This window comes from Cyclopterus lumpus, chromosome 5, assembly GCF_009769545.1.
Source record: "Cyclopterus lumpus isolate fCycLum1 chromosome 5, fCycLum1.pri, whole genome shotgun sequence".
NCBI lineage: Eukaryota > Metazoa > Chordata > Actinopteri > Perciformes > Cyclopteridae > Cyclopterus > Cyclopterus lumpus.
This window is the reverse complement of record NC_046970.1, coordinates 15,817,280-15,843,175: the sequence shown is the minus strand read 5'-3', so window position 1 is coordinate 15,843,175 and position 25,896 is coordinate 15,817,280. Positions and strand designations below refer to the sequence as shown.

Genomic DNA, 25,896 nt, shown 5'->3' with positions numbered 1-25,896 from the left:
TTCATAGTCTCATTTCAGAAGTACAGCTGCGGATGCTGTAGTTCTTTGTGAGACAAGTCGGGGAGCATGTTTGAGGTAGCTGTAAATCGTCATATTAATTTCAGTGGACATTCAATAAAACAGCATAACCTCACTGAATATTTAAAGAGCCCCAAAACATGTTAGGATTGAAATATGAACATGTCTAAGTCTACACATGTTCACAACAGGCTACCTCACTGCTCATCAATAAATCAAAAGTGTTAGATAAGAGGTGGTTGCATAATTTGAGTAGCAGACCTATGATGCAATCCCTTCGTCTTCTCTTGTAACGTGCCGCATGGTTGTATACACCAACATAGAGATGGATGAGCAGAGAAAGGGCTCAGTGGGGTGACGCAGGGTCTCCAGAAACCTTTAAGGACAACCAAGGGATCATCCAAATGCTGACATGGGCCTTGAGATGGATATACAATTCTTGTAAGCCTTTAGATAATGTCCAGATGGTAATGTGTGATATTGTAGTTAGTTTTTTCTATCTTGTCCTCAACATATTGTCTCCAAGAGATATTTGATTATTGGAATATATATTGCAGGAATATATAATTTAAAAAAAACTGACTGAACGTCAATTAGGGTTACACTTTTCCGAACTATATTTCATCTCATCTTGAAACTTAAGAAGCCCATTTACCTTAATTTAAAGAAAAGAAATTCTACTCCCAGATAATCTTTTACTGTTACAGCCATCTGTAATGTTCAACACACGACAGACAAAGTGTTGTTTGCCTTTTTGATTGAACCACTTTCTCTCAACTTTCTGAGCTACACAATGTATTCTTTTTAGCATTGTATATAGCTGTAGTTGATATTGGATGCACTTTCCCAAAACAATATATGTTGTAAATTATGCAGCGTCCTCCAGTAATATCAGCCCATTTATCAACATGTTTTCCTTTTGAGGTTAGAACTGTATCCGTACTCTGGTTGTAACCCGTAGGCGGGTAAAACAAGGTGGAACATGTCTCGTGGTTGCTTTGCATTATGAACTACAAGCTCCTGCCTTGCAGAAGTTGGCCATTGCTTCATCAATGATGGATTTCTTCTTTTATGACTGCTGAAAGACAGTGCTTAATGGTGAGTCCAACTCCAGCTTTTCATTTTTTAGGACTTTCTCTGTAACATAAATTATCTAGAAAATATAGAGTCAGAAAGTTGCCAGTGGTGAATATAAGAAGCAAAACAATAACTGAGTAACGTAAGAATAATTAGAAAAGACTTGAATAATGCTTGTGCAACTGTCGAACCCCTTTTAGACGCTAGAGATACTCTCTCATGTTAATCTTTGTAGCTGTTTACACGGGGCTCCGTGTATAGGCTCTCATCTCAGTTGTGTCTTAAGAGCGTAACTGCGACCTGAAGCATTTATTTAATCCTTCAAGTACATTTTCTTTACAATACGCATGGAAACGTGAGGTTGATGCTCAATAAAGCATGCTTGCCTGGCTCTAGACATTTGATTCCGCCGCCCACTCAACAGAGTTGATTCCTTTGTCTGGTATCCTGACACGAAACAGCAATTTCTTGGTTTGTCAAGAAGCTGTAAAGTTGTTGTTAATCTGTGCGCTGTAGACTACATGTTTTATATCTAAAGTCATAATGCCCCCATTTTGGAGGAGCAGACAGGAGTACTTAATCGATTTGACTTCTCTTTGCAACCGGAGCCTGCTGGCCAGTACAAAGAATGCAAGTTTTAAGACACGTCCGCATTGGCTTTACTCTGCAGAACCGGAAGTTGCCGCCTATTTTAACAACCTATGAGACAGACCCACTTAAAACAAATATATATCAGTTTAAGTGTAGCCTATATTTAGAATATTTTCTGATAGGAAACTGAACTGAAAGTGAAACGGATCTATACTGTGTTTGTTAATGAAGGCTACTGGCGTTGAAGAGAGCTGAGATAAGTTTCACTTTTAGTTAATTTCCCACTTGGAATTCTAAACATACCGTACATTTGAACGGATATTGATTCATTTAGGTGACGCTTTCTTTAAGGATGCTAAAATGCGTTTTGCAGCTGTACCCTTCCACAGAAGTACATTGCTTTGGTCCTCTGCTTCTCCAAAATGGGGGTGTACTGCCTGCCATCGACTGAAAATAATATGCTATGGATAAGGACATCATAGAACCTCACTTCAAAGGACCTGAACTATCCTTTTAAAACTCGAGCAAAACAAGTATGCTGGCATTGCTATGCGGATACGTTGGTTGCAAGTGGAGTGGAGGCAACGTTAGATCAAAGATGGAAATGGAGTGGAACAAGTTGACAATTCTGTCAGATATCAGACGAGGAAAATGCATGACAAAATTGGAAAATGTGTCCAATTTGAAGATTCCTTCCAATCGTTTGAATGCATGTTTTTTCTGAAAGTATGACAGGTATGAATGATAATAGTAATAACAATAATGTCTTAATTGCTTCCAGCCTTCACAACCAATCATGTTCACTTTTGAAGCATTTATGGGAGAAGAAAACTACAGTACCTGACATACACTCAATTTATTCAGACTCATCTGTGAGCGAGAAAAGCCCCAATTTGCATATCTATCTGACAGTTGACCTTTAGCCTTAATTCTGCAGTCACTGCAGGTACCATCTGATTATGAATTTCAGTGTGAGTTTTATGATCTTGCTGCCAAATACAAAAAGAAGGCTACATTAGGCAATTGTCAGCTGTCTGTCTGTTACATGAAATACATCAGTGTGGCTTGCACCTTTCTCAAGTATTATCACTTCTACTCTCCAAGAAGTTGGTGGAGACACCATGTTGTTATTTTTAAAGAGAACAACTCTATCCATAGCTCGACCTTCATGCACAACATATAAGTAACATCTCAATATGTGTGGTTTCTACTCAAAGACTGTGTTAACCTTGTCGAGTAGTGTACATTTTATTATAAATTCACATTGTGGAGCTGTGTGACATATGCTTTCTTACCTGGGGTTTGATTGCAGGAGGGGGTTCATTTCCTTCTGATAGTGGTGACCCTGATTAGCTGGCTTGATCAGCAATATAAGGAGAAAACCAAAGGTTGTGTTAAAATTCCCACAAATACTCAGAACTCAAGAACGAGCAGAGTGTTTCCAAAATTGATTAGTTATCGCTATTAAGTTTTAAAGAACACTGCATGGTTTATTGGGGCAACAAATAATATAATGAACACAGAATTCAATGTAGTCCAGTGATGAAGACTACTATTTAATCTTGATTGCTTGACAAATTATGAATGTTTTTCAACAGAAATTGTGCATGTTTTGACATATAAACTGTCCCAGAGATCAGCACGTTTTGTGGAAAGACCACTGTCAAGAAAATCAACTCAGTTGCCCAATATCACATACAGTGCCTCATTAAAATGTACAGGCACACATCAACAACATTGCCAAACCAGGAATATTATCTCAACGTCATTAGTTTGAACACAAATTAATCCTAAAGTTTCTACAGTTTAGGGAAATCCATATACGGCCAGTGCAGGTCACAATTTAAAGAAAAGGCCTCCTGTATGTTGTGTGCCATATTAAATGGCAAGTATGAAACATCACTGACTTTCTGGCAAACCTTAAAAAAGAAAAGAAAAGAAAAGTGACATTCTTTGAGAGGTGTGCGTATAAGATACATTTCACAGAGGAAGAAGATAAGAATGGTTTCACATTCATTAAATAGTAATATTCCGCTGTTAGAAACACAAGTGCATTATCCTCTCTATCTTGTCAAAGCTAAAGACCATATTATAGCCTCAGGAGGCTATTTAAATCTGGAGCCTGTTTAAAGGCTATTATGTTACATGGCGTTGATGAAGAAGCAGTCATGCTGAAGCTGTAGTCTTTGCATTGCTTAAGTAAATGTTGAGCTGTCTGTGCGCCCCAGTGCCTTCTTTAGGCAATCCTCTTCTAAAAAGAGACCTTAAATAGTACCCTGTGGAATTATGCAAGTAATATGTACTGATGATGATGATTAGTTACATGTCTTGTGATGGAGAAAATGATTTTGGGCAGGTAGGAGCTAAACCATTTCTGTACTCTATCTGTAATATTAAACCCAGTGCCTCAAGTGTAATTTAAACTTGCATGAACTACAGAATCAAAGGGAAGGCTTGGCTCCAAAATAATTAGACAAACATCTGCTGCTAACATAAGTGCATCACCAGTTTTGATCACCTCTTTATTCAACAGCACATTGTGGTCAGTGAGTGAACACAACAACATGCTGCCTGTAGCTGCAGAGTCAATGTGATGACTTGTCTAAAACACTACCTGCTGTCCAGCCTCCCAAAATTCAATTCAGTTTATTTTGTATAGCCCAATATCACAAATTACAAATTTGCCTCAGAGGGCTTTACAATCTGTACACATACGACATCCCTGTCCCAGGACCTCACATCGGATCAGGAAAAACTCCCCAAAAATAACCTTTCACAGGGAAAAAAGGGAAGAAACCTTCAGGAGAGCAACAGAGGAGGATCCCTCTCCCCGGATGGACAGATGCAATAGATGTCATGTGTACAGAATGAACAGCATTATAGAGTTACATAAACACATTACATGAATATGACAATGTATGAATGGAACTCCAATCCATGAAACAGAAGGAGGTAGAGAGGAGGCGCATCAGCAGGGCCAACGCGGGAGGCCGGCTCACCAGGCATCAGACACCTCCAGGTCCAATGGACCCTATGAGACGTGAAGTCACAACGACTCCGCAGTTAATAAGGTGCAATGGAGAGATGTAAATTCATCCATAAGGAGAGAGAGAAGAGGAGATAGGTGCTCAGTGTATCCTAAAACATCCCCCAGCAGCCTATAAGCCTATAGCAGCATATCTAGGGGCTGGACCAGGGAAGCTGGTTCCATATAAGAGGAGCTTGATAACGGAAGGTTTAAAATGTCTCTGCACAGCCGGTATGGCTTGGTCCTCAACACAGCCCAACTTCTAGTTGGCTCTTGTAGGTGGCACCTCTATTGTTTCACCAGTCTCCTTGACTGATGCTCAAACATTTAGCGATTCTGGTGCTCAAGCTGCACCATCCTTCTAACATATTCACCCCTGTGCATCATCCATTATCTTGCTGGGTCAAATGATGCTACAACAATCAGAACACTTTAAAAAAAAGAGCTCTGCTTGTCTCTGATCAGCATTGCTATATAGACTCAATCATTTCTGGTGCTTTGCCTGCCCTCTGTTTTGGAGACATCATCTCAGCAGAAACCTTTGGGTCAAAACAGTTGCTTGTAAAACTACGCTGCACAGTGCTAGTGATTTTAACGTTGTAACGTCCATTTTTATCAAGGCACTTTCCATGCTATTGGCCGTTTTCCTGCTTTTTCCTCATTATCTGCTACTCCTATTATTAGCCCTACCCCCTTTGTACAACTGACCCGGCAAAATTGCAGAGCTGAGCAGTTTAACATTAGCAAATCTCTGACTTATTACTACTCTTCACACATCTAATAATAATAATTTTTATTCATATATTTTAAGAAATGTATTGGATTCAGCCTACCTAAACATAAGAAGTTCTCTTCCCAAATTGGACTTTGAATTGTACTGTGTTATTTAATGAAGCTACACCTTGTGTTTTTATCATAACAGAAACATGGCTCAATGCCAGTGTTCAAATGAACCACTTAGCTAGAAATATTAATTTAGGTGGGCCTGTGGGATATAATGAGGGCAAGAAACAACGTGAGTTAGGGTGGTCAGGGGCCATTTACCCCACAGAGAAAAAAATTGGCAGCAAAAGACCAAATTCCATCATAAACACTGGCTTAATTATTTTATATTTTAATAAGTCTGCCTACTGGATTGTAAACATGTAGTGAATTATTGCAAAAGAGAATACTGTCTGTAAATAACTATTTATATTTCAAACTATTTCAAAGGCTAGTGGTTGTAAAATGTATACACAGAGCAAATTGCAACTTGATAATCCAAACTATTTTATTATAATCAGAATTTAATATATTAAAGTAGCCAGCTGGAATTAAATGGAAGTAAATCTAGGCACACCCGAGAATACACGGCGGGTTCAATTGAAGACTCAAGTGTTGCCGGACATAACTCATTTAGAGGAAAAGCAAAGGACATGTATTGATTTATGTAAAGAGTTGTTTCACTGGCCAATTACTTAACTCTTCAACATTGACTATGTTGTTCGGAATGTATAAAAGGAAAGCTGCGAGAGCCCGTGTCACAAGAACTGACAGGCAGAATTTTAGACGGCAGACAAATTGTCTCAAAATCTTCCTAGGGAGTAATAAATATTATTATTATCTTTTGTTTGTCACAATTTTTAAATTCAGATTCTGTCCTTCAGTTCAGTAAAAAATATTTGGGAATAAAATCAGTCCTTCACACTGCTCTCATCAGTAATAAATTGTTATTACCAAAAGATATAGTTGAATATTTTAACAAACCTTTCATCCCATCACATGAAGTATTTGATAGTTTACCTCCATTTCAAAACCAAACACCTATTCAACATCCCCACTGGAGTTTATTTGGACTGACACAAATTCACAATGAAGGATGAAACTGCCACTTTTCAAGCCAAGGGGAGTTGAAAGTATTCTATACAAAAAGATGTTGGTTGGAGTTTTCCTTTTTGAGTGTTTTCTTTCTTCAATCTGTCATAGCTATAATCCAACACCATGGTCCAACAGGAAATAAACAGACTTGACAGTTCTTATCTCAGTTATGTGCTAGAGAATGTGTATCAAATCTCTCTCTTGCTCTTATATATAATCGCCTGGGGGTGAAGTTACTGGTACAGTAGTTTCAGCAGCAGAGACAGCAACAGTATAGATGGCAACAACCGGCCACTTGAGTCACAGCACCCAGGGACAAGACATTTCTACTGGAGGAGTTACAGCTCCAGACAGTGACTATTCTCTTCTTGGCTCCCAAAACCATCTCTGTTTTTTTCCCTTTCACAGACACTTATTAGATCATTTTTAAAAGTTGTATTTGTTACAAGGGGTGACTGGCTCAGTGGTAGATCCCCAGCTCCACACGTCCATGTGGATGTGTCCTTGGGCAAGAAACTTCACCCTGATTTGCCCCCGCAGGTCGTTCCTGCAATGTGTGAATGTTGTATGAATGATTAGATAGTCCTGATGGGCATGTTCACCGCTGTCTTCAGGGTGTGAATGGGTGAATGATGACATGTAGTGTTAAAGTGCTTTCAGAAGGTCGGAAGAATAGAAAAACATTTACAAAAGAACAACTATATCTGTATTTGAAAAATTAATTTAATGTCTTTTTTAATGTCTTTTCTTCTCTCTCTGTATTGGCAAAGCATTTTTTGTATATGCTGATGGTGGTGCTGTTGCCATATGTAATAATAAGTAATTGTAAAGCACTGCAGCTTATTCGGAAAAAACATCCCTTCAGGGTTTGATTAAGTCAAAAGTAAATTTCATCCTGTCCCTGTGGAAAACTGTTCTAATGGTTCGGTCAAAAGATATATGTTTTTATTGGTCACCACATCACTGTGTCCTCTAAAAGAAACAGTGAAATGATAATCCCTGCGGCATTACCACTATTCAATGTGTTCTGCTTGAATCTCATTATATTAATGCATATCTGCAAGTACAGAAATGGTAACAGGCCTTCAACGCCAGCATCTGTGATGATTGTATCACTGGGGATCTCACAGTGGACCCAGTAGGGCTAAGCAGAGCAGTGTTCTCTCTTCATGAGTGCAATGTGCTTATGCTAATGGTCCATGGATCTAAATGACCTTCAACAGCCAAGAGCAAACTATGCCATCTTTGAATTCTAAAAAGGCATCTGGGGATCATGTCAAATGACCTAAATCATTTTTTCACTGGCGGGAACCGTGGATATTATGCCAGTGTGCTTTTTAAAGCTGTAAGAGGCCAATTAATGTGCTTATATCTCCATAATCTTTTGTAATGCAGAAAACACGCTGGAGAAAGAGGTGCATTAGCACTTCACGGTGGTATAAGCTGGAGGTTTGAAATGGAAATTAACAAGGTTTAGGATCAACCCGGGTCAAAAAAATTATTCCAGACGGGAGATAGAGAGAAGGACAACGTACTAATGATTGTAAATAGTAAATGAGCTGCATGTGAGTGTTGCTCGTTAGTGAAGAATCAACAATGAAGGATCAAGAGTAGCAGAGGATGACGGTACAGACCGTGGAGATGTGGGTCCAGGTAGAGGCGTCGTCACTGCTCATGCTGATGCTGACATTGCAGTGGTGGATCTGTGATGCACTGAGGCCTGAGGCTCTACATTCATATTTGTCCTGCTCCCTTTTTAGACTTGCCAGCATTCGAAGCTCGTGATCATCATCGCCGTGCATCCGCAGACGGCTAAGCATGTGTAGGTTGTAATCGCTGGAGTCAACAGGCTTCAGAGTGTTGTTGTCTTCTGCCTTTAAAACGATTACCTGTGGGAACAATTATTTTTTTTTATGCAATGACAATGCACTTAGTCACAGTCACACATACACACTAGAGGGTAAACCAGGAGTGGATTTTCACTACTGTCCCATCTTACTCCCACAGAAAAACTCCTGTCCTGTCCCAATCCCACAACAGAGTAAACTATATATTCCTTTCTCGTCCCAATACCAGAGAAATTACTCCTGCCCCCAGCCTGTCATTCATATTAGAACAGCATATTTCCATATAAAAACTGACCTATTGTTATTATGATTCTCGTTGGTACAAAGTCAAGTAAATCTCAAAACAGCAGACAGAAGTCCTCGACAGAGCTCAAGGCAAGGCTGGGTAGTCTTTGTTTAGACCCTGTGAGGAAATGTCTTACACAGTGGATCTACTGGTTTAGGAGAGGGCTATGCTAACCTGATTTGTGCAAGGATGCCTGGTGTTGCCCTGGTATTGAATCAATGGCAGTCAATAAACCAGGGATGCAGGGAGGGAAACAAACTTGGTGTCATTTTTCTCTGACAACCTTTCAGTCAAAGCCCTCACTGCATGCTGCCTGCTGGAGTTGGCACAAATCAGCAGTCAAGAGCTGCTGTGATGAAGGATGCTGGGACATGTCTCAGCAGTGAGTTACATAAATGCAGAACTCAACAGCCAAGTGACAGATCTCCCTTCAGGCCTTGTGATCTCTCCAGTTGACTATCCTGTGATCCTGGATCTTTTCAACTGGAGCGGCGGCCAACCTCAATTTGTAACAGACTGTATAGTCTGATCCTTCTGAGCACGGCATTACTAACTTTTTTTTTTACAAGTCTTCCTAGACCGTGTCTCTCTGTCACAAAATAAATATATAGAGCCATAGCACTCTGAATGAGGGCTGTTGTAGATACAAGCAGTACCTTGTGCTGTGTGGAGTCATCCAATTTGACTTCTTGCAGGAGTCTCCTTGAAAGCGATACACTGCTGTTCTCATCCACAACCTGGTTCACCACCTCTGATCCACGCGTGCCACACTTGACTTCCTGTCTGCTTGGTGAGAGGCAGCGTGTGGGGGCGATCCCAGCTGGTTCAGCTCTCGCACTGGATGGAGACAGCATACCGGTGGTAGCTGGATTGAGCTCTTTTGGTGTTATTTGATCAATGTTGTGAGATTCAGGATGGACTTCACGTTGCACATCTAGAGTTAGACTGGGAGATCTGGGAGTGACAGGGTTGAACGTGTTGTAGCTCTTATCCTGAAAGATATACAGGGAAAATGTATTAATTGTAAATTATTTCAATCACTGTAAAATGGAGGATTAGTCATGGCCGAAGAGTAAATGGTAGACTGTTTCTTATGTCACCTGAATAACTTTAATGTTATGCCCTTTAGATGTAACTGTGCTTAATGAAATTTGATAATGAAATGGCAAACAGTCATTGGGATTGAACAGGTGTTGGTGGGTTAGCTTTAAATTAACCTCACATTTAAAAAGGGTAATGGCATTCTCTTTAAGTTTGCTAATCTCCCCCACCTTCAGATCCAAAGTTCCAAACACTCAGAAATATAGTTCACAATGTGTCGCCTAATCAGGTTACATAACACAGACACAGTACGTGGCTCTTTTCAACATTACACGCCAAGAAACCCAGAAAGATACGTGATTCTGAAAAGTTTGTAACTTGCTCATTTACTGAGGACGGCAGCTACAAAAGTAACAATACATTCCAACTGTGACCCAGTTTCATAGCGAATAAACGCCCATGGAAACTTTTCAAAAAAGCCCTGAAACAAAAAAATATTCTCTCACCGAAAATACAGGTTAACACAAATGATTCTTAGAAACCCACAATAAGGTAAGTGTAGTATATACACAACACAGACTAGCGGCACTTGAAAGCTGGACAATATGCCATACTGGAGAAAATGTGATTGTTTTGGACCACACTGAGCATGCAGTATGTGTGGAGTTTCTGTGGACATTTTGATACATTGTCTTTTTACAGTGAAACTGGGTCACAGTTGGAATCCATTTTAACTATTGAATCAAAGCTGACTACAGCTGCCATTGTCCACAAAGTAGAAAGCTACACACTTTTCAGAGCTACCACTAACGACAAGGAGTGAATGTTTCATACTCAAAACCTACATGAGATTGTTCCTTTAATGCCATTATTATGCCCCATCTCAACAGTCAGTCAATCTACAGACAGATTGCCAGCACACCTAGACTATTTAGGTTCATATTATTGACAATGTTTCTTATGAATTGGAATGTTTGAAGCTTCCCTAAGAAGTGCACTCTTTCTTTGTTTCTTCATTTTGCTGTCTCCTTTTGATGCGTTTTCTATCATCTCTGACTTTAGTTTGGGGGTTCAAGACATTGGCACTTTGAGCTCCACACATGTTATTTGTTTTCTCTTTTCTTTCAAAGCGTTATCATTTTCATAAGAGCAAGTGAATAAACAATGAGCGTAATGTATTATTGAAAGGACTTTTATGGGCGTGGCTGTGAGTGTGTGGGTTGGCAGTGTGTTAGTGTGTGTGTGTGTGTGTGTGTGTATAAGTGTATGTGCCAGCCTGTGTTTTGAGGGCATGAAGCGATGCACTGTTTAGCCAGCATTTGAGTAGACTGTTGCTGTACTACTGCATAGCCCATTATTTCAGTTCTTATTGCATTCAAATAACTGAAATTCCAATTCAAATATATAACATTTTAAATTGGTCTATTATATTTCATACATTTCAAAATGGTTCTGCAAGTTCATTGCTTTGTTTTGCCTTTAATATTTCTCTATGTTTAAGAAAAAAAGTTAGCTCCAAAGAATTGCATGAAACTGATGCAACACCTTGAAAGATGATATTGCTCAAAGTTGAGAAATGAGCAACCTGCCATAAATGAATGAAAATCAAAATCAGGATAACTTGTGTCCGATGGCAAACCACAGTCTAATAATTACTATAGTCAGGGTGTCAGAATATGGTGGTTTGAACATAATAAAGCTTCTAGCTGTCATGATCTTGGATTTGACAGTTTGTTTCCTTCTATATTTTGAAGTTCGCTGCCTCATGTGTCCTGTGGTAGTTTGACTTCCTGTCTTTGTGGTTTTCCCTTTTCTGTGTTCCCTTGTGTTTCTTCCACCAATCATCTTTCAGCTGCCCTCATGTCAGCCCACCTGTGTCTTGTTGTCTGATTAGTTTATTGTGTATGTATAGTCCTCTCTTTTATCCGCTGGTTGGTTTGTCTGCTATGTTCCTGTTAATATCCCTTTTGCACATGTCCAAGTTACCCAGTTCTGTTTAGTGTCTTTTTCAGTTACTCATTTTTGGACTCACCTGCTTTGTAACCTTTGTTTTGGATATGTCTTTATTAAAATCACCGTTTATCATTCCTCTGCTCCCTGTGTCTATCTGCGTTTGCGTCCATCCCCTGTTGTCTTTTGTTCCAAACCGTCACACTAACAATGTGATATGCTAAAACTGTTTGACAACCGATGTCGCATGTCTTGCACTTTATACTGTACCTATACTGTATCTATTTTTGTCATGTGGAAGCCTATTCTAAGTAAGTCAACGTTGAACTCAGATAAGTGTTTTGACATTTTGTTTTCTTTCATATATCTTCATAAGATAACTTCTAGCTTTCTTCTAAGACACTTGCTGCTGGCTCTCTGCTCATTTTATATTATTTTGCCGTTATCCTTGTTTTTCTGCTTAAAATCACGGATAAAGGCTCCTGGATATGTATAGATCACTGAAAATTTAATTTATGGAGGACACAGAAAGCTACAACACCAACAAGACCACTAAGAAACAGGAGTGCTGTCAGTCAGGAGAAAAATAGTTCCTACGTAACCCTTTGGCTCCCTCTGAGGATTTCAAAATAATGACAAGAAATAATACAACACACCAGAAACCTTTAAAGGTAGGGTTGGTAATCTTCTTTAAACCCCTTTCCTTTATATATATATATATTTTTTTAATTATCATTACATCCTGACAGTAATCAATGAATCAAATGCTCTGACAGAAAAGATTAAATGTGTGGCCGCGGCAGGACTGTAATAAACCCGTCCAATCGTTTATTTCAGCCCGAGTGGGATGATTGGATGGGCTACCTGCCTACTTACCGGCCAACGTTGCAGACTTGGCAAATTTCTTATTAAATTTGGCAACTTTTGGATCTAGTGTTGCCAGCTACATTCATTGGAAAAGAGTTTAAGCAATGGGCTAGTTTTTTCAGTTGGGCAATTTTTTTAAATCTAGCGTACTCTTTCCCAAGAATACCAATCCGAGCTTTAAGAAGAGCCATTTTAGACCCTGCCGTAAGATAATTTAAAACATGAGCGATGTCGGAATCAAGAGTCTCGACCCCACATGCCAATTACCACCTGTGAGGATTCACTTTATTCAAATGTCTTTTTGTCTTAAACAATTCAAATCTCCTCCACAGAAAGGAACAGAGAAGACACATTGTCTTACTTTATGCATTCTATGTATTCTGTTTCATCTTATTTTGTATCTCTTATAATGTGTTTCTTTGGCACTTTGTCTCAATGCTTTTAATGTTCCATGTAAAGTGCTTTCTCTCCCCTCCTGGAGTTCACTGACCAAATGAAAGAACCGGCCACAGCTGGAACCAAACTTCCCTCTCGTCCCTTCCCTCGTACTTCATTTTCTCTCCCCTAAAGCCTCTCAGCGTCACCCACCACCACTTGCGTTAAGCCCCTGGCCAGCTTTGACAAATTAGATATAATCTGTTTTTTAGTCTTTTAACTGAAACTGTGTTAGATTATAATGGCAGTACAGTAGTTCTCATTGAGTCAGCGCCACCAAACTTTGATGAATATTTCTCAACCTGACATGTTGGCGTTGCTACGATATTTTAAAGATTAATTTCAGTGCAAGCCGATATCATGTGGTGATTTAGTCTCCTTTGAATATCTTTGCACTGCGTTGAAAGGTACACCTGAAACCCTACCGGTAAAAATGTACAGACCAAGTTTTGCTGGATGAATCGATATTAACATTCACCTCGAAAATCCCAGAGACCAAACTCTAGAAATCTCTAGAAACGTTTGATCTGTTGCAGCATGTGAAAGGGTCAACACACACAAGGGAGGGGCACACACGGCTTTCGCTTATTCACACAGGTGTTGATATTTCTAACAGGACAAGAATATCAATAATAAGTTAAGAAATCCCTCAACATGAATAGCCCCCAACTTCCTATTACTCAATAGGTGTAATGCACTTTTGTAAGTAATAAAAAACTGAAAATGTCAGACTGAACATGAATTATACCATGTCAAACCGTGGAACCAGAACCACTACTGCAATCTCCCAGAAACAACGTGACTAGTTCAGTAATTCATCCACCAGCTGTTTTGACATCTTGCCAACAACATTTTTTTTCAGCTGCGTGGACATTTTTGGTTGCTTCTTAGAAAAGACAATCTTGGTTATGATCTTTTACTATGAAACCGAACCAAATTACAGAACCATATCTAATTATCACAAATATCTAGAAAGTTGTTGACATTGAACGTAACCATTTAAAAAATATAAAATGCCTTTTGGACAGATTTCAGTCTGGCATTGAACCACATCACAGTGCTGAGACTGTACTCATAAAGGTGTTGAATTACATATGTATGAATAGTGATTTAGGTAAAACATCAGTTTTTATGCTTCTTGATCTTAGAAAAGCCCTTGATAGTGTTACTGTTACTGACCATAAAATACTTCTTGTTTATCTTGGTTCAGATCATATTTGGAGGGCATGAACTATGTTAATGCAAGTGATGATAACACATCTGATAATGTGGTTAATATGATCTTTTGTCGTATTTAGAAATGTTTTATTTTCTTTGGATATTGTTGCTTTTCCTTTTGAAAAATGACTCACTGAAAAGTTGGAGGTGGGAAGCAGAAAAACATGAAAGCGGTCTTCTTTCTGCTGGGAGTGTTTCTTCACTGCCCTCATGGTATGATCAATATCAAAACCATCACATGACTCAAAATATTCTCGATGCATCTCAATGTATCACATCATCACTGCAAATGGCCTTTAATTCATCAATTAATACCCAACAAATAGTCAGATTATTCTGAACTCGCTGTTTATTTAGAAAGCGCTTTACAAAACTATAACTCTAACAGTCAATAATGTATAATGTATAATGTTTTCAATAGCAGCATCGGAAGAACCCACAAAAAAACACATAAATCCTTCGAAAGTGCAATACACATATGCTGTCATTTACGAAAAAAGGTCTTCATTTAGCAGCTCTTAGACAGGACACTTCCTGAATGCCTTTGGCATTTTACACTACATGAATGAACCTGGCTGCTCATTTATGACTTTTCCTTTCTCATTCTTCTTCTACTCTAACCGGGTTTAAGTCCCTGCACCCCCCGAACAACACCACTTGTTCAGGCTTTTTTTCTGCCTAACATTGCTGTAGACGAAGCAGCTAATACGTTTTCACACGCAAAGGTGAAAGAGAGATAATGACTCTATAAGCTATGCAATATTAATGGCAAGTGAATTGTACTGGTTCAGACAGCACACACTGCACAAACTATTGTACTAATCAAAGCCCAGGCAGTACTTTTCTATCGTGGCTGGTTTTTGTTCAGAAGTATTTGTATTATTATTTTATACATTATTCTGGTTGTGTTTAAAAAGGCTATGTGATCATTACCCATTTAACAAGGTGACCTGTCTCTCAACATGTGTATGTGTTGTATGATTTCTACCTACCTTGCCAAAAGCACCTAAGTGTATTTCACATTTCTTTTGTATTGGGTAGTAGTACCAGTGCCTCACTGCTGATAATAAGATAATAACAGTGTAAGTAATTGAAAATGGAAGATGAAAAATTGAAACGCTGTGCAGGTTCCTCAGAGGTGGATATAAATCAAAACAAGAAGTAGTAGGGAAAATGTCAACTCTGGGTAGAGCCTTGCATAAGACAAAGAAACTGGAGGTTTAGTACCTACAGTTTACAAAATTCACCATAAAAAGAATCACATTTTTGGCAAACAGAACCTGTTATATACTGTTTTTCCTACCAGGGCACCCTGGCATGAGTGTTTTGTGTTTTAGGGTGGATGTTGTCTTTAACTTGGTGCATAGAATACATTACTTTAATGCAATATAAATTGTATTAAAACTAAACTAATCAGCTGTGCAACAAAATTTGCTTCCCAAGTATGAATTATCAGACTTATTATAATGTTTTAAATAAGTAAAAGCAATTAGCATTTCTTTGAAGATAGTCATCTTTATACTCAATTCAACAGTTTAGTTTCCCTGCTCAGCATAAAGAAAACTAATATTCTTAATTACAAGTCTCAGAGCCATCAATAAATGATCAGATGACAAATAAGCCCACTGAGCTTTTAAGTCAGTTAAAGTATTCTGCATCTCAAGTACACTGCAATTAATCAAACGAAACAGAATCAAATCACAGATATCAGAATTAACTGAATCTATTCTGATGAATTGAGCTTAAATTAGATAACAACAATCTGAATAGAGCCCTACATTTGACAAAAAAATATTTTTTAAATCTGGTGTATGTCTATACTGTTAGTTTATTTAAAGGCAGATGGTCATTAGTGTCAGATCAACACACTGTAAGATGCACTTCAAAAGTGTGCACATTTAAAGTGCAGCGTGCATGTGCCCCTCCCTGACAACACACGTACCTCATCACTTTCACTGCCGATAAAGTCATCCTCAAGCTGGGCCTCGGTCCGCCTCACATTTTTGTTCCGAACCTGATCATCTCCCATCTCCGTCTTCTCCTGGTTACCCTGGCCTTGCCCAGGTTTGGGTGAGTGTGGCTGCGATGAGAATGTGAACACCTCCCCTTGCAGAGTGAGCTGGGGCTCGGGCCCCTCATTACTCTCCCAGCTGCTCCAGACCTGCAGGTCACCAGAAAAAGCTGGACAGATCGAGTAGGAGAGAGACTCTGCTGCTGTGAGAGCAGCTCCTGAACTTTCCTTGGCAGGAGTGCAGGTATACACATCTAAAATTGTAAACAGATTAAAGAACAAAAACAAGACAGGAGTAAATCCTCCATTTGAAGCATATATTGCTAAAAAAAGAGGCTTTGAGGACAAATTGTATAATAGATGAATAAGTCTTTCAGAATACACATGAAGGTCTAAGCCACAAATACCGAGGAGAGAATAATGATAGGAATCTAATTACAGTGAGCAATAACTCCATGTTTTCATCACTTGACTAACTAATATCCTTCTAATTTCATTTGATTTTATGCACATACAAATTCATATTAGCAATATGTAAAATTGTAATGAATTTCATTGCTTGCCAAAAAAAGGAACATTCATTTCTCCCACACTGACATTTTTGTAGGTTTTGTTGATAGCCCAGCTATGCTAATACCTACGGACAATATAACAATATAACAATATAAACAGCATAATCTGTTGTGAGAACAGCAGTTTACTGCAAAGTCGTCACACGTGAAATTACTGCTCTGTCCAGCATCCTTAAAACTCCAGCTGACATATTTTCCAAGCAAATATCGCTTTCATTCTGCATTAATCTTTTGGTTTTCAACTTTTGTAAAGATGGAAGAGAACATTTTACAGCAGTGTTACAATATCGTACAATATGTCCCCGAATATATGGGTACATTATTTTGAAACCTTAATTGAAAGAAGCAATCATTCATATGTGCGTGCAGGATACACTGGATCCTTAAACTCCTCGATAGGCCTGAGATCAAAGAAAGAGCACCTCTATCTGAATAAGTGAGCGGATCTGAACCTCTCAACAGGATAATGACTTTCTCTAATTGCCCACTGTGTGGCAAACCCTGGGCTCAGGACATGTCCCTCTGACTTGTATTTAATGTGCCACATTACCATTAATGAACTAACTATTTTCTGTCTGTGGGTACGGCTGCAGCAAAGAAGCTTATTATTGCTGTGGAGAAACGTTGATAAATGAGCTCTAGGAGCACACGCACTCATTTTGTGAAGACAATTTTTCTCAAGTATGTATACACTTGTTAAGTATATTGTTCTCTTTTGTTCCATCCCTCACTGTCTTTTTACACCTTTCTAACCGCCACTCCGTATGAAAGTGCACACGTCGTCCTGCTGCTGCTGCTTCCTGCTGTCATGCTCGCCGTCTATTCAGGCCGAAGTTAGCCTCACCTGCTGTTAGGTGATCTGTCTTTTCTGTTCGGGTCAGAGGTTCTTGCTTGCTCTCTTGCCAACTGGGTGGAGCAGTGTACTTCTCCCTAGTTTTACTTCTCTTTCTTTGGCCACCAGGTACAGCGTCGGGAGTTGCTTTTAAGCAGAATTAAACTCCTTACCATAGGCACGTTCACCAAACCATATTCTGCATTCCAACATAGACAGAGAATATGAGATGCTCTTCTATATTTTACCTGACGATACTAGCCTCTCTCTTCCAGCACTGTAGACTCGTAGCTTCTTATATCCCTGCTTGTCAAACACTCTGTCTCTTGGGGGATGGGGCTGTATAGTGCCAAGTGTCCCTGCATGCAGTACTTTCAACATTAGAAAAGCTTTATAACACAAAACAGTCAAACAACAATGTTATTATAGTTTGCCAGAAGCATATATGTTAACTGATTATGCACTGTGACAATCTCTATTAATGAAGGCATTTCAGTAACTGAGCTTCTTACATTTATTCAGTGCAGGGAGAATACATGATGTTCAGCTGAATTAAGGAATTATAATTATCGGTTTTTGCATTCAGTCATGCTCAAAGGATGTTGTATTACCAACTATAACATCTGTTATTAGGTGCTTGGGAGAACATGCTTTGACAAAGATGGGCACTTTTTTTGTTAGTTCATTTGTAATGCTTTTACTGATGTACAAGAATAAAAAAAGTGATGTATTTTCTGAACTTGCCAGACGGTTTTATTGTTTTTCTTCACCTAATTAGTCATTATATCTACATTACTAATGTTTATTTGACACAAATTGTATTGTGTAAATATATTGTAAAAGAAATCAAGTCGACCCTACAGTATCGTTGTGTTATGGGTATCGAGGTATTGGCTAAAAGATAACGTAATATTTTATTTTTCTCCATGACGCCCAGCTCTACACTACATTTTATTTACAATTTACTTATAAAATTAATCATTCAACGATGTTTTTAGTGCGTACCAACAAGAATACGATGAAACAACATCACAAACCCAACGCTATTATTGATTTGCTTTGTCGGCAATTGAGAAAAAGGTTAAAAAAAACATTATGAGAAAGAGACATTATGAACTAATGATGTTTTGGTAGTGCTGATATAAGTATTTACTTAATAATCGATAATGATTGCTGAGAACTTAAAATGTGCAAAGATGTGAGCATAAAAACTAGGCGTTGCTCTTTCCAAATAACGTTTTATAGCTACAGGATTCAACTGTAATTCTCTATAGATTTTCCATAAATTTATCAGCAATATTTATGTATTGAGTTCAGTCTCTTTTTTAATTCATTTTCAGTCACTAAGTATATATACTGGTTCCCCAACTCACTCTCTTTGCAAAATTGTTTTACGAGCATGATATATGCCGCCCTGTCATCTCCCTTATTGGCTCTGTGTGCCTTTGCTGATTGCTTACCTATTATTAACCGTGCTTTTGAACAAAAAACAAGTAATCATCTGCCTTTTAAGATAACTGCTCTATATCTGCATCCTGCTTCTTCGTCCGCATTACAACTTAGTCTATAAATGTAACAATTTATTTGGTTCTTTCTTCTTTTTCATTATCTGCTTTGGAAGAGGAAGTGAATCAACTGAATGTTCTACAGATGTTAAAATGAAAATGGCAGGTGTTGGTTTTAACATGCAATCAGAGAAGGAACCGGTCATGTATGGGCTTCATGAAGAAACGTTCAGACTCACAAAGAAGACTGCTCTGGTTGCTAATGTGGGTCATAAATACACACGTTTGGAAAACAAGATCCAAAGTAGTGACAGAGTTTTTATTGCTCTGTATTCAACACTCCTATAATGGCCACCACCCTTACCCCTTAAATATCTTGTGAGTCTGTGTGTGAGTGTCAGGATACAGATGTGCTTGTTAAAAAGATACAAAGCTCAGTTTGAATTACATTTACTTATTTTTTTAATTTGTAGTGTGAAATTGTATTGTTCAATTTAATATATTCTATAAGTACTGTACATATTAAATATGAATAATACAAATTAAAAATAAGAGACGATGATGACAGTGACAGTGCACAAAAATATGTTTACTGTGTGGCATGAGAGTCTTAAACAAGAAAAAAAAAAAAAGGAGCAGCTTCCATATTTGTCCAGGAAACCAAAGAATGGTTGCCATGGCAAGTACATGCACCCCAAATAATCCACAGCCCAGATATGTGCGTTCCCCTCCTATTTCCTTTTTAATAGCCAGCTTTGGTTCAATTTTCTGAAACAGCCTTTCATCATTGAGTTCAAAGTCCTCCTCCTCATGCTCGCCATGTAAGTAGCGACACAAACCAATACAGAATTAAAACAGTGGTGAAATGTGATTTGATGATAAAATAATAGACGACGGCATGTATAGGTGTAGCATGCAGACTAGATGAAACAGTACTATGAAGACTTATTCAAATCTACCCTCAATAAGAATGGGGGAAGGTTCTCCGTGTGATAAATTCTCCCTCAGCTTGGCAAGGCTCTCACTTTCTGCAGTAACTCTTTGGTCCATTCTTCTGGATGGGGATCCCTGTGAGGTGCAGCACAAGGAGAAGAAAAACAAGTTCAAAGACAACATGTTCTATTTTGTACTTTGGTAATGCAAGACATATCGGGCTGTATGTTAGTGTGAGACACATTTGAGAAAAAGAGTACATTTTTATCCATTCCGTCTGAGGCTGCACTGCTTTTTCTTCCAGTTTGAGGGGGTGGCCCTGAAAGTGTGGAGCCTGAGGCTTTGTGTAAAACCCCCTGGGGCCTGGATCGTCGATAACCAGTTGATATCGCCGTGGTCGAGTGATCAGGAACTGCAAAGAATATTCCATTATTGATATTTGTTGTTCTAAGTCATTTTTCTTACATCTTACAACACTCATACATATTCTAATTAAACAACTAGAGACTAAAGGCACCAACTCCACTCACTTGGACCTACGCTACCTAGTAAGGTTTTAGGACAATTATTTAATCTGTTGTCAGTCAAGTACATTATAAAGTAGCCACGGCAACTTCCCAAGGATATGCTTTACATTTACAAATGTGCAGCATAGCTCATCTAGATGAAAACCAGTTCAATGTGAAGGACTCAGAGCACCATTTTGAAGATCAGTAAGAAGCCGCCTCCGCACTAGCTACAAAGCCCTTTCAAAAACCTTTTTGCTGTGAATGGAAAACTTTAACAACTTGTCTTTCATAGTTTGAATTAGAGCCTACTGATTACAACACACAGTTTACAGTTGAGGTTTAATGGCTGTGTATGAATTAGACTGCTGAACTGATTGAGTTGGTGTATTTCTTCCGGTCCATATCTTCATGTACAAACATTGTGCTGTGGAGGGAGTCATGAAAGGGACACAACCTGACCCTGCTGTATCTTTGCCAGGGCTCATTAAGACCACGTCAGCTGACAAAAAAAACACACTTTCTGTTTCATCCTGATCATCAGAGCTGAGAGCAGACGCTTTCATGCCACAACACACATAGGCTCGTCAAGATGATAAAGACCGAGCCCAGTTGGACATACTGAGAATGAAGAATGAGAAGCAGTTCGAAGCAGATTCGACACTCAGAAAATGACCCAGGTTTAGGAGTGAGTAAGGTTCAGTGTACTTTACGCCTACAGAAGCCCATAAAATAATGTGGTAACAATAAGGAATAAAATGATATCTATGATGGTTGATATTTTGAGCGGTGATTTTGATCCATAAAAATTTATTTTAATTATTTGAATAATAATTGACCTTGAAACAGAATGTATTTGGTGTATAAGACAATCACGGTTTGTTTGTTTGTTGCTGCATTGTAATAACTGCTGTAGCTTACCGTTAACCGTTTCTGACAGATTGGGTACTAAACCAACAATATTCACCGAGCAGTTTGGTCACAGCTAAATTGGATGCCGACTTTAATAGCAATCGTTTTAATTATGATTAAGAATGTTATGCTAATAATGCAGATGCTAATTATGAAAAGCTATTCCTTCTGTGTGGTTACAGCTCCCTTCTATGGGCATTGCCGGTTGATTCAACATGACTTAGACAGCTGTCAGAACAAATAAATAAGCGCTGATAAAAAGGCCATAGAGGCGGCGGAGCTGAATTACTGGTGCATGTCTTTTTATATGAGGAGATAATTGCAGCTCTCTGAGTACAGGTGAGGTGCAAATGAACACAAAAACGAGGACCACAGGAATTCCATACAGGGAAAATAAATCGATTATCATCACAATCTCTTTGTGGAAAACAATTTTCCCTATGTCCAACAATTCCAGCACCATGATGCTTCTCTATGATTAGTAACCATTTCACTGGTAGATTTTGGGCAGAAAAAACTAAATGTAGTGCAGTAAAAAGTACAATATTTGCCTCCAAAATGTAGTGGAGTAGCATAAAATGGAAATACTCAAGTACCAATACCTCAGTATAAGTATAGTGTTTGAGTAAATGTACTTAGATACTCCCTCCAACACCGTTAATCAATAAATTCACAATTCCTTGATTTGCTCTTACTCACCACAGTCAGAGCTCAATAGTCCAGGCCTCATGTCAGCTTTCTGCAAATGATCCATGTTCAACACCTGAGTGACGTGATTTACATCTGGTGGGAAGCGGCAACTGCGAGGTATCAAGTCCATAATACCAGCACCACTAAGAAACATATCTAGATAAAAAGAGAAACATCTCATATTTAGCCTACAGAAGAAAACAAAAGACATCATCATGACATATCAACACCCAACAATGGTAACACTTTGATCAACAGAAAAATACAAACGACAAGCTGTCTTGTAGTGTAAATGTGCGCTGACTAGCCAGCCAGGTGCAGCAATAGGCTCTGCTGAGCAATTTCAAGGGTTAAACAAAAACTACGACAGAAACGGGTTCTCTCTCCACACACATGCACACAGAACTACTTTACTCAAACTGAAGACCACTGACTTACATTACTTCAGTGCTCCGCTGTTGTTTCTTTTAAGTAACCACTTATGGAGGGGACTTTAAGTTAAGCTGATAAAACTTTGTTTTGACGTTAATGATTACCATCATTTGACATTCCTGTAGGCTCTGTTTTCATGGTGAAGATTCTGCGGACTTTACAAGTGGCAAACAATGTGATGCCATCCAGTGTCAAAAAGCCCTTGAACAGTTCCCCGGTGAATGATTCAAGGTCGATGCACAAAGTAGACCACTGAGACAACAGAAACAAAATGATTGTGTAGTTACAGTAAAAGGATCTCTGAGAGATGCAGTTCAACACCTTTATGCATATAGCAGAAGGTAAATCTAAAAGTACTAAAAGAATATGTCATGGATGTTGGATACTCACAATACTGCGTTTCAATCCAACAAAAGGTATCCTTGCATGCAAAAGTGTGGCAGACAACTCTTTATGCACTGTTGACAAGTGAAGTCTTCTTTTCCGGTGCTCTACATCAGTTATCCTGCAAATAACAGACAACAGAACATAAATTATCACCAGCATCAATTGTGTCATTAAGAAGTTCTTCCTTGGTGGGATAAAAACTGTGAAAAACAATAAAACATAGTTACAAAAAAAAAGAAGTTCTGAGCAGACACTGTATTATTCTGTGAGATAAGCTCTTAAAAGGTGCTTTAACCTTAATGTAGTGTTGTGAAATCAGCTGTCATGACACTATAAAGGAAGAACAGCGACACCAGCAATATTACTCAAGATTATTAAAGTGTAGTGTGTGAGTAAAAAGCTAGATAGGTAACTTTATAGTGAGAAATTATTTCAACATGGCTTCTGATATGGCTCTCATGACACAACACAATCTAAACAGCAGCATACTGTCTAACACAGTCTGAGTCTGTAATAAATTGAATTCTACCATGACATGAATACATTGAGCACAATAATAGACTACATAAAAAGAGTGTGATTCTTCTTTCTATCAATAAACATCCACACATTATAGGCTACAATGTTATACACAATTAGTTATTCCTTTGAATATGACCTTGTAGAATTTATTGAGGCTGGTAGTTCATCAAGTAGTTTACAGTTTAGCAGTTCATAAATGATTATTACAGGGGAAATAACAGTCATTGCTAATATAATACATTTTCCAGGTGGCTCAAGTGTCTTGTCATATTTTCTGTGGTCTGGGGGAAATCCACTGATTCAATTCATTTTGTTTTATTTCAGTGTAAATTATAATATCAACTATTCTGTTAATATTAGTTTTAACTTGCTCCATTTAATGATAACTGTGGTTACCATATTCAGCCACACTAACAGTAATACAAGTCATTTATTAACAACAGAAATAAAGATTAATTCAGATATACCACAATGCACGCGATAAAAACTAATTTAAACAATATTAAGCTTGCTGTACTTACATAAGCTCAATAGAAAAATCCTTGCACTGGGGAATATTCACTTGAAGGACCAAGAAACGTTGAAGAAGTCCAACTAAGAAAAAAACAGGAAAAGATTTGAATTACTAATAATAAGTAACCATAACAAATTATAATTTTGAAATTGGTGTTGGTTGTGACTTACGAGACATTTTCCCATTCTCTGGCATTTGCATCTTGACTGTCTGGCTGCTACCCTCCAAACAGTAAACAAAGCCTTTCACTTCTTTATTGTATTCCTAAGGGAAGAAATAACATAAGAGCCGTTTCTAAGTCCAAGGATCTGCTTTATTATGATGAGCAGTATTGTGTATGCATACCTTTAGTCATTGAGAGCAGACTGTACATGTTTTTATGTGAGCAAAATAAAATATGTATGGTTTGTGCCAAGAACAGCTCTATTATGACATAGAAAGAAAAGGTGATGGGAAAGTGTATATACGTATATTTGTAGTCATTTTGCTTTTACAGTTGTACAGTTTGTATTTCCCTTATTTTCACAGTTTACGACAGATCTCTCTTACAAAAGTTTGGCTGTGCCAGCATCCCGACTTTTGTAAGTGGCCTACATCTGATTGACGTCTGTAAAGGATGACATCCATGGGAACTTGCACAACACATCATTCAGACTCTGTTAACTCTATGATCAATCAGCCAATTGGACTGCATTAGATTGCATTTGTTATTGTGTATCCAGGCCCTGTGTGCAAGCTTGAGATAGAGGGCATGCAACTAGGCTAGTTGAATTGACTAACTTATGTGCAATAGTGAGCACATATACGGCTCAGGTAAACTGGCAGCTCTGAAAACTCACCTTATGTATGGCTGACGGGCCTCCGCAAAGTTTCCATTTGGCTACAGGGTCCTTTCCTTGTCCACTGAATATTTCCACCACAGCTCCACCCTGCGAGAAACACGATTAGCGGCACTGGCCTGCAGCTGATGTGATGCTACGTCAAGCTAACGCGCATAGCAAACACGACAACACGCTGTCTGCGGATACCTCAGGAACAGATTCAGACTCGGTGGGCGTCAAACAAACTCACCTGATAATTACTCCTGAACATTATCCGTAACTTACGTCAACAGTCGAAAAAAATATCTAATTTAATCACTTCTTTTCTATCTGTTTCATTAACAACCCCAACGCGTTGGATGCGTTATACCCGGAGTTATGGGACACCCGCTTTGCTAACCCCGGACGTGTTTCCATGGTTACCTGACGCTACTGAAGCTGATTCTAATCTAAAGGCTCAGGTTGTTCCGCTCAGCTGTTGGGCATCGGGACCCGGTCGGTTCAGGAAAGGGAAAACACATCGACGTGGAAATATGGCATATCAAATATATTGGCTGCGTACCCACATTAACCGATGAATGAAGACAACGTCGCACTTATTTGTATGAAGTGTTATGTTTATATCGTTTCGGTGTTTACGTATTTGGATTCGATATTCATATGAATCAATACTGGCAAAAAAGAACTACGGAATTTAAACTTGATCAGCTTGACCTTATCAAATTGTATTTCATCATGCTTACTTTCACCGAATTTAGGTTATTTAATTCCAGCTCTTTTCCACAATCTGTTTTTTAATTCACAGTCAAAATATTTCCATTAGACATTTTCTTTCACACAGGGCAATAGTCTTGTGTAGAATGGCTTTCATTTTTTAAATGCTGATAGCAAGTGTTTGTTCTCTTAACTCTACACTCTCATCACCGGACTTCAAGAGAAAAACAAGATTCTCATACCAGATAATCCCTATGGGGTTCATAGCGTGTGATATGGGTTGTTTTAATAAAGATGTTTCTAGAACAGTAAAAAATAGAACCGTATTCA

General features: G+C 38.5%; 1 protein-coding gene across 2 annotated transcripts in view; it reads right to left on the bottom strand.

Moving 5' to 3' along the window:
- The window catches only part of cfap20dc (CFAP20 domain containing), a 29,904-nt gene extending 4,781 nt beyond the window's left edge, over nucleotides 1–25,123 (bottom strand). Inside the window, exons 1-15 of one of the 2 annotated variants that reach the window (XM_034532259.1) lie at nucleotides 25,103–25,123; nucleotides 24,871–24,960; nucleotides 24,202–24,295; nucleotides 24,039–24,111; nucleotides 22,999–23,113; nucleotides 22,713–22,860; nucleotides 22,186–22,332; nucleotides 20,291–20,480; nucleotides 20,095–20,186; nucleotides 17,879–17,989; nucleotides 17,643–17,777; nucleotides 16,158–16,480; nucleotides 9,361–9,696; nucleotides 8,206–8,445; nucleotides 2,982–3,043 (exon numbers count right to left, since the gene is read on the bottom strand). In XM_034532259.1, coding sequence (XP_034388150.1) covers nucleotides 2,982–3,043; nucleotides 8,206–8,445; nucleotides 9,361–9,696; nucleotides 16,158–16,480; nucleotides 17,643–17,777; nucleotides 17,879–17,989; nucleotides 20,095–20,186; nucleotides 20,291–20,480; nucleotides 22,186–22,332; nucleotides 22,713–22,860; nucleotides 22,999–23,113; nucleotides 24,039–24,111; nucleotides 24,202–24,295; nucleotides 24,871–24,960; nucleotides 25,103–25,123 — 2,177 coding nt within the window. Of the gene's footprint in view, nucleotides 1–2,981; nucleotides 3,044–8,205; nucleotides 8,461–9,360; nucleotides 9,697–16,157; nucleotides 16,481–17,642; nucleotides 17,778–17,878; nucleotides 17,990–20,094; nucleotides 20,204–20,290; nucleotides 20,481–22,185; nucleotides 22,333–22,712; nucleotides 22,861–22,998; nucleotides 23,114–24,038; nucleotides 24,112–24,201; nucleotides 24,296–24,870; nucleotides 24,961–25,102 lie in introns of both variants that reach the window. The other variant, XM_034532258.1, reaches the window with a different exon arrangement.
- Between the last annotated feature and the right edge of the window lie 773 nt (nucleotides 25,124–25,896).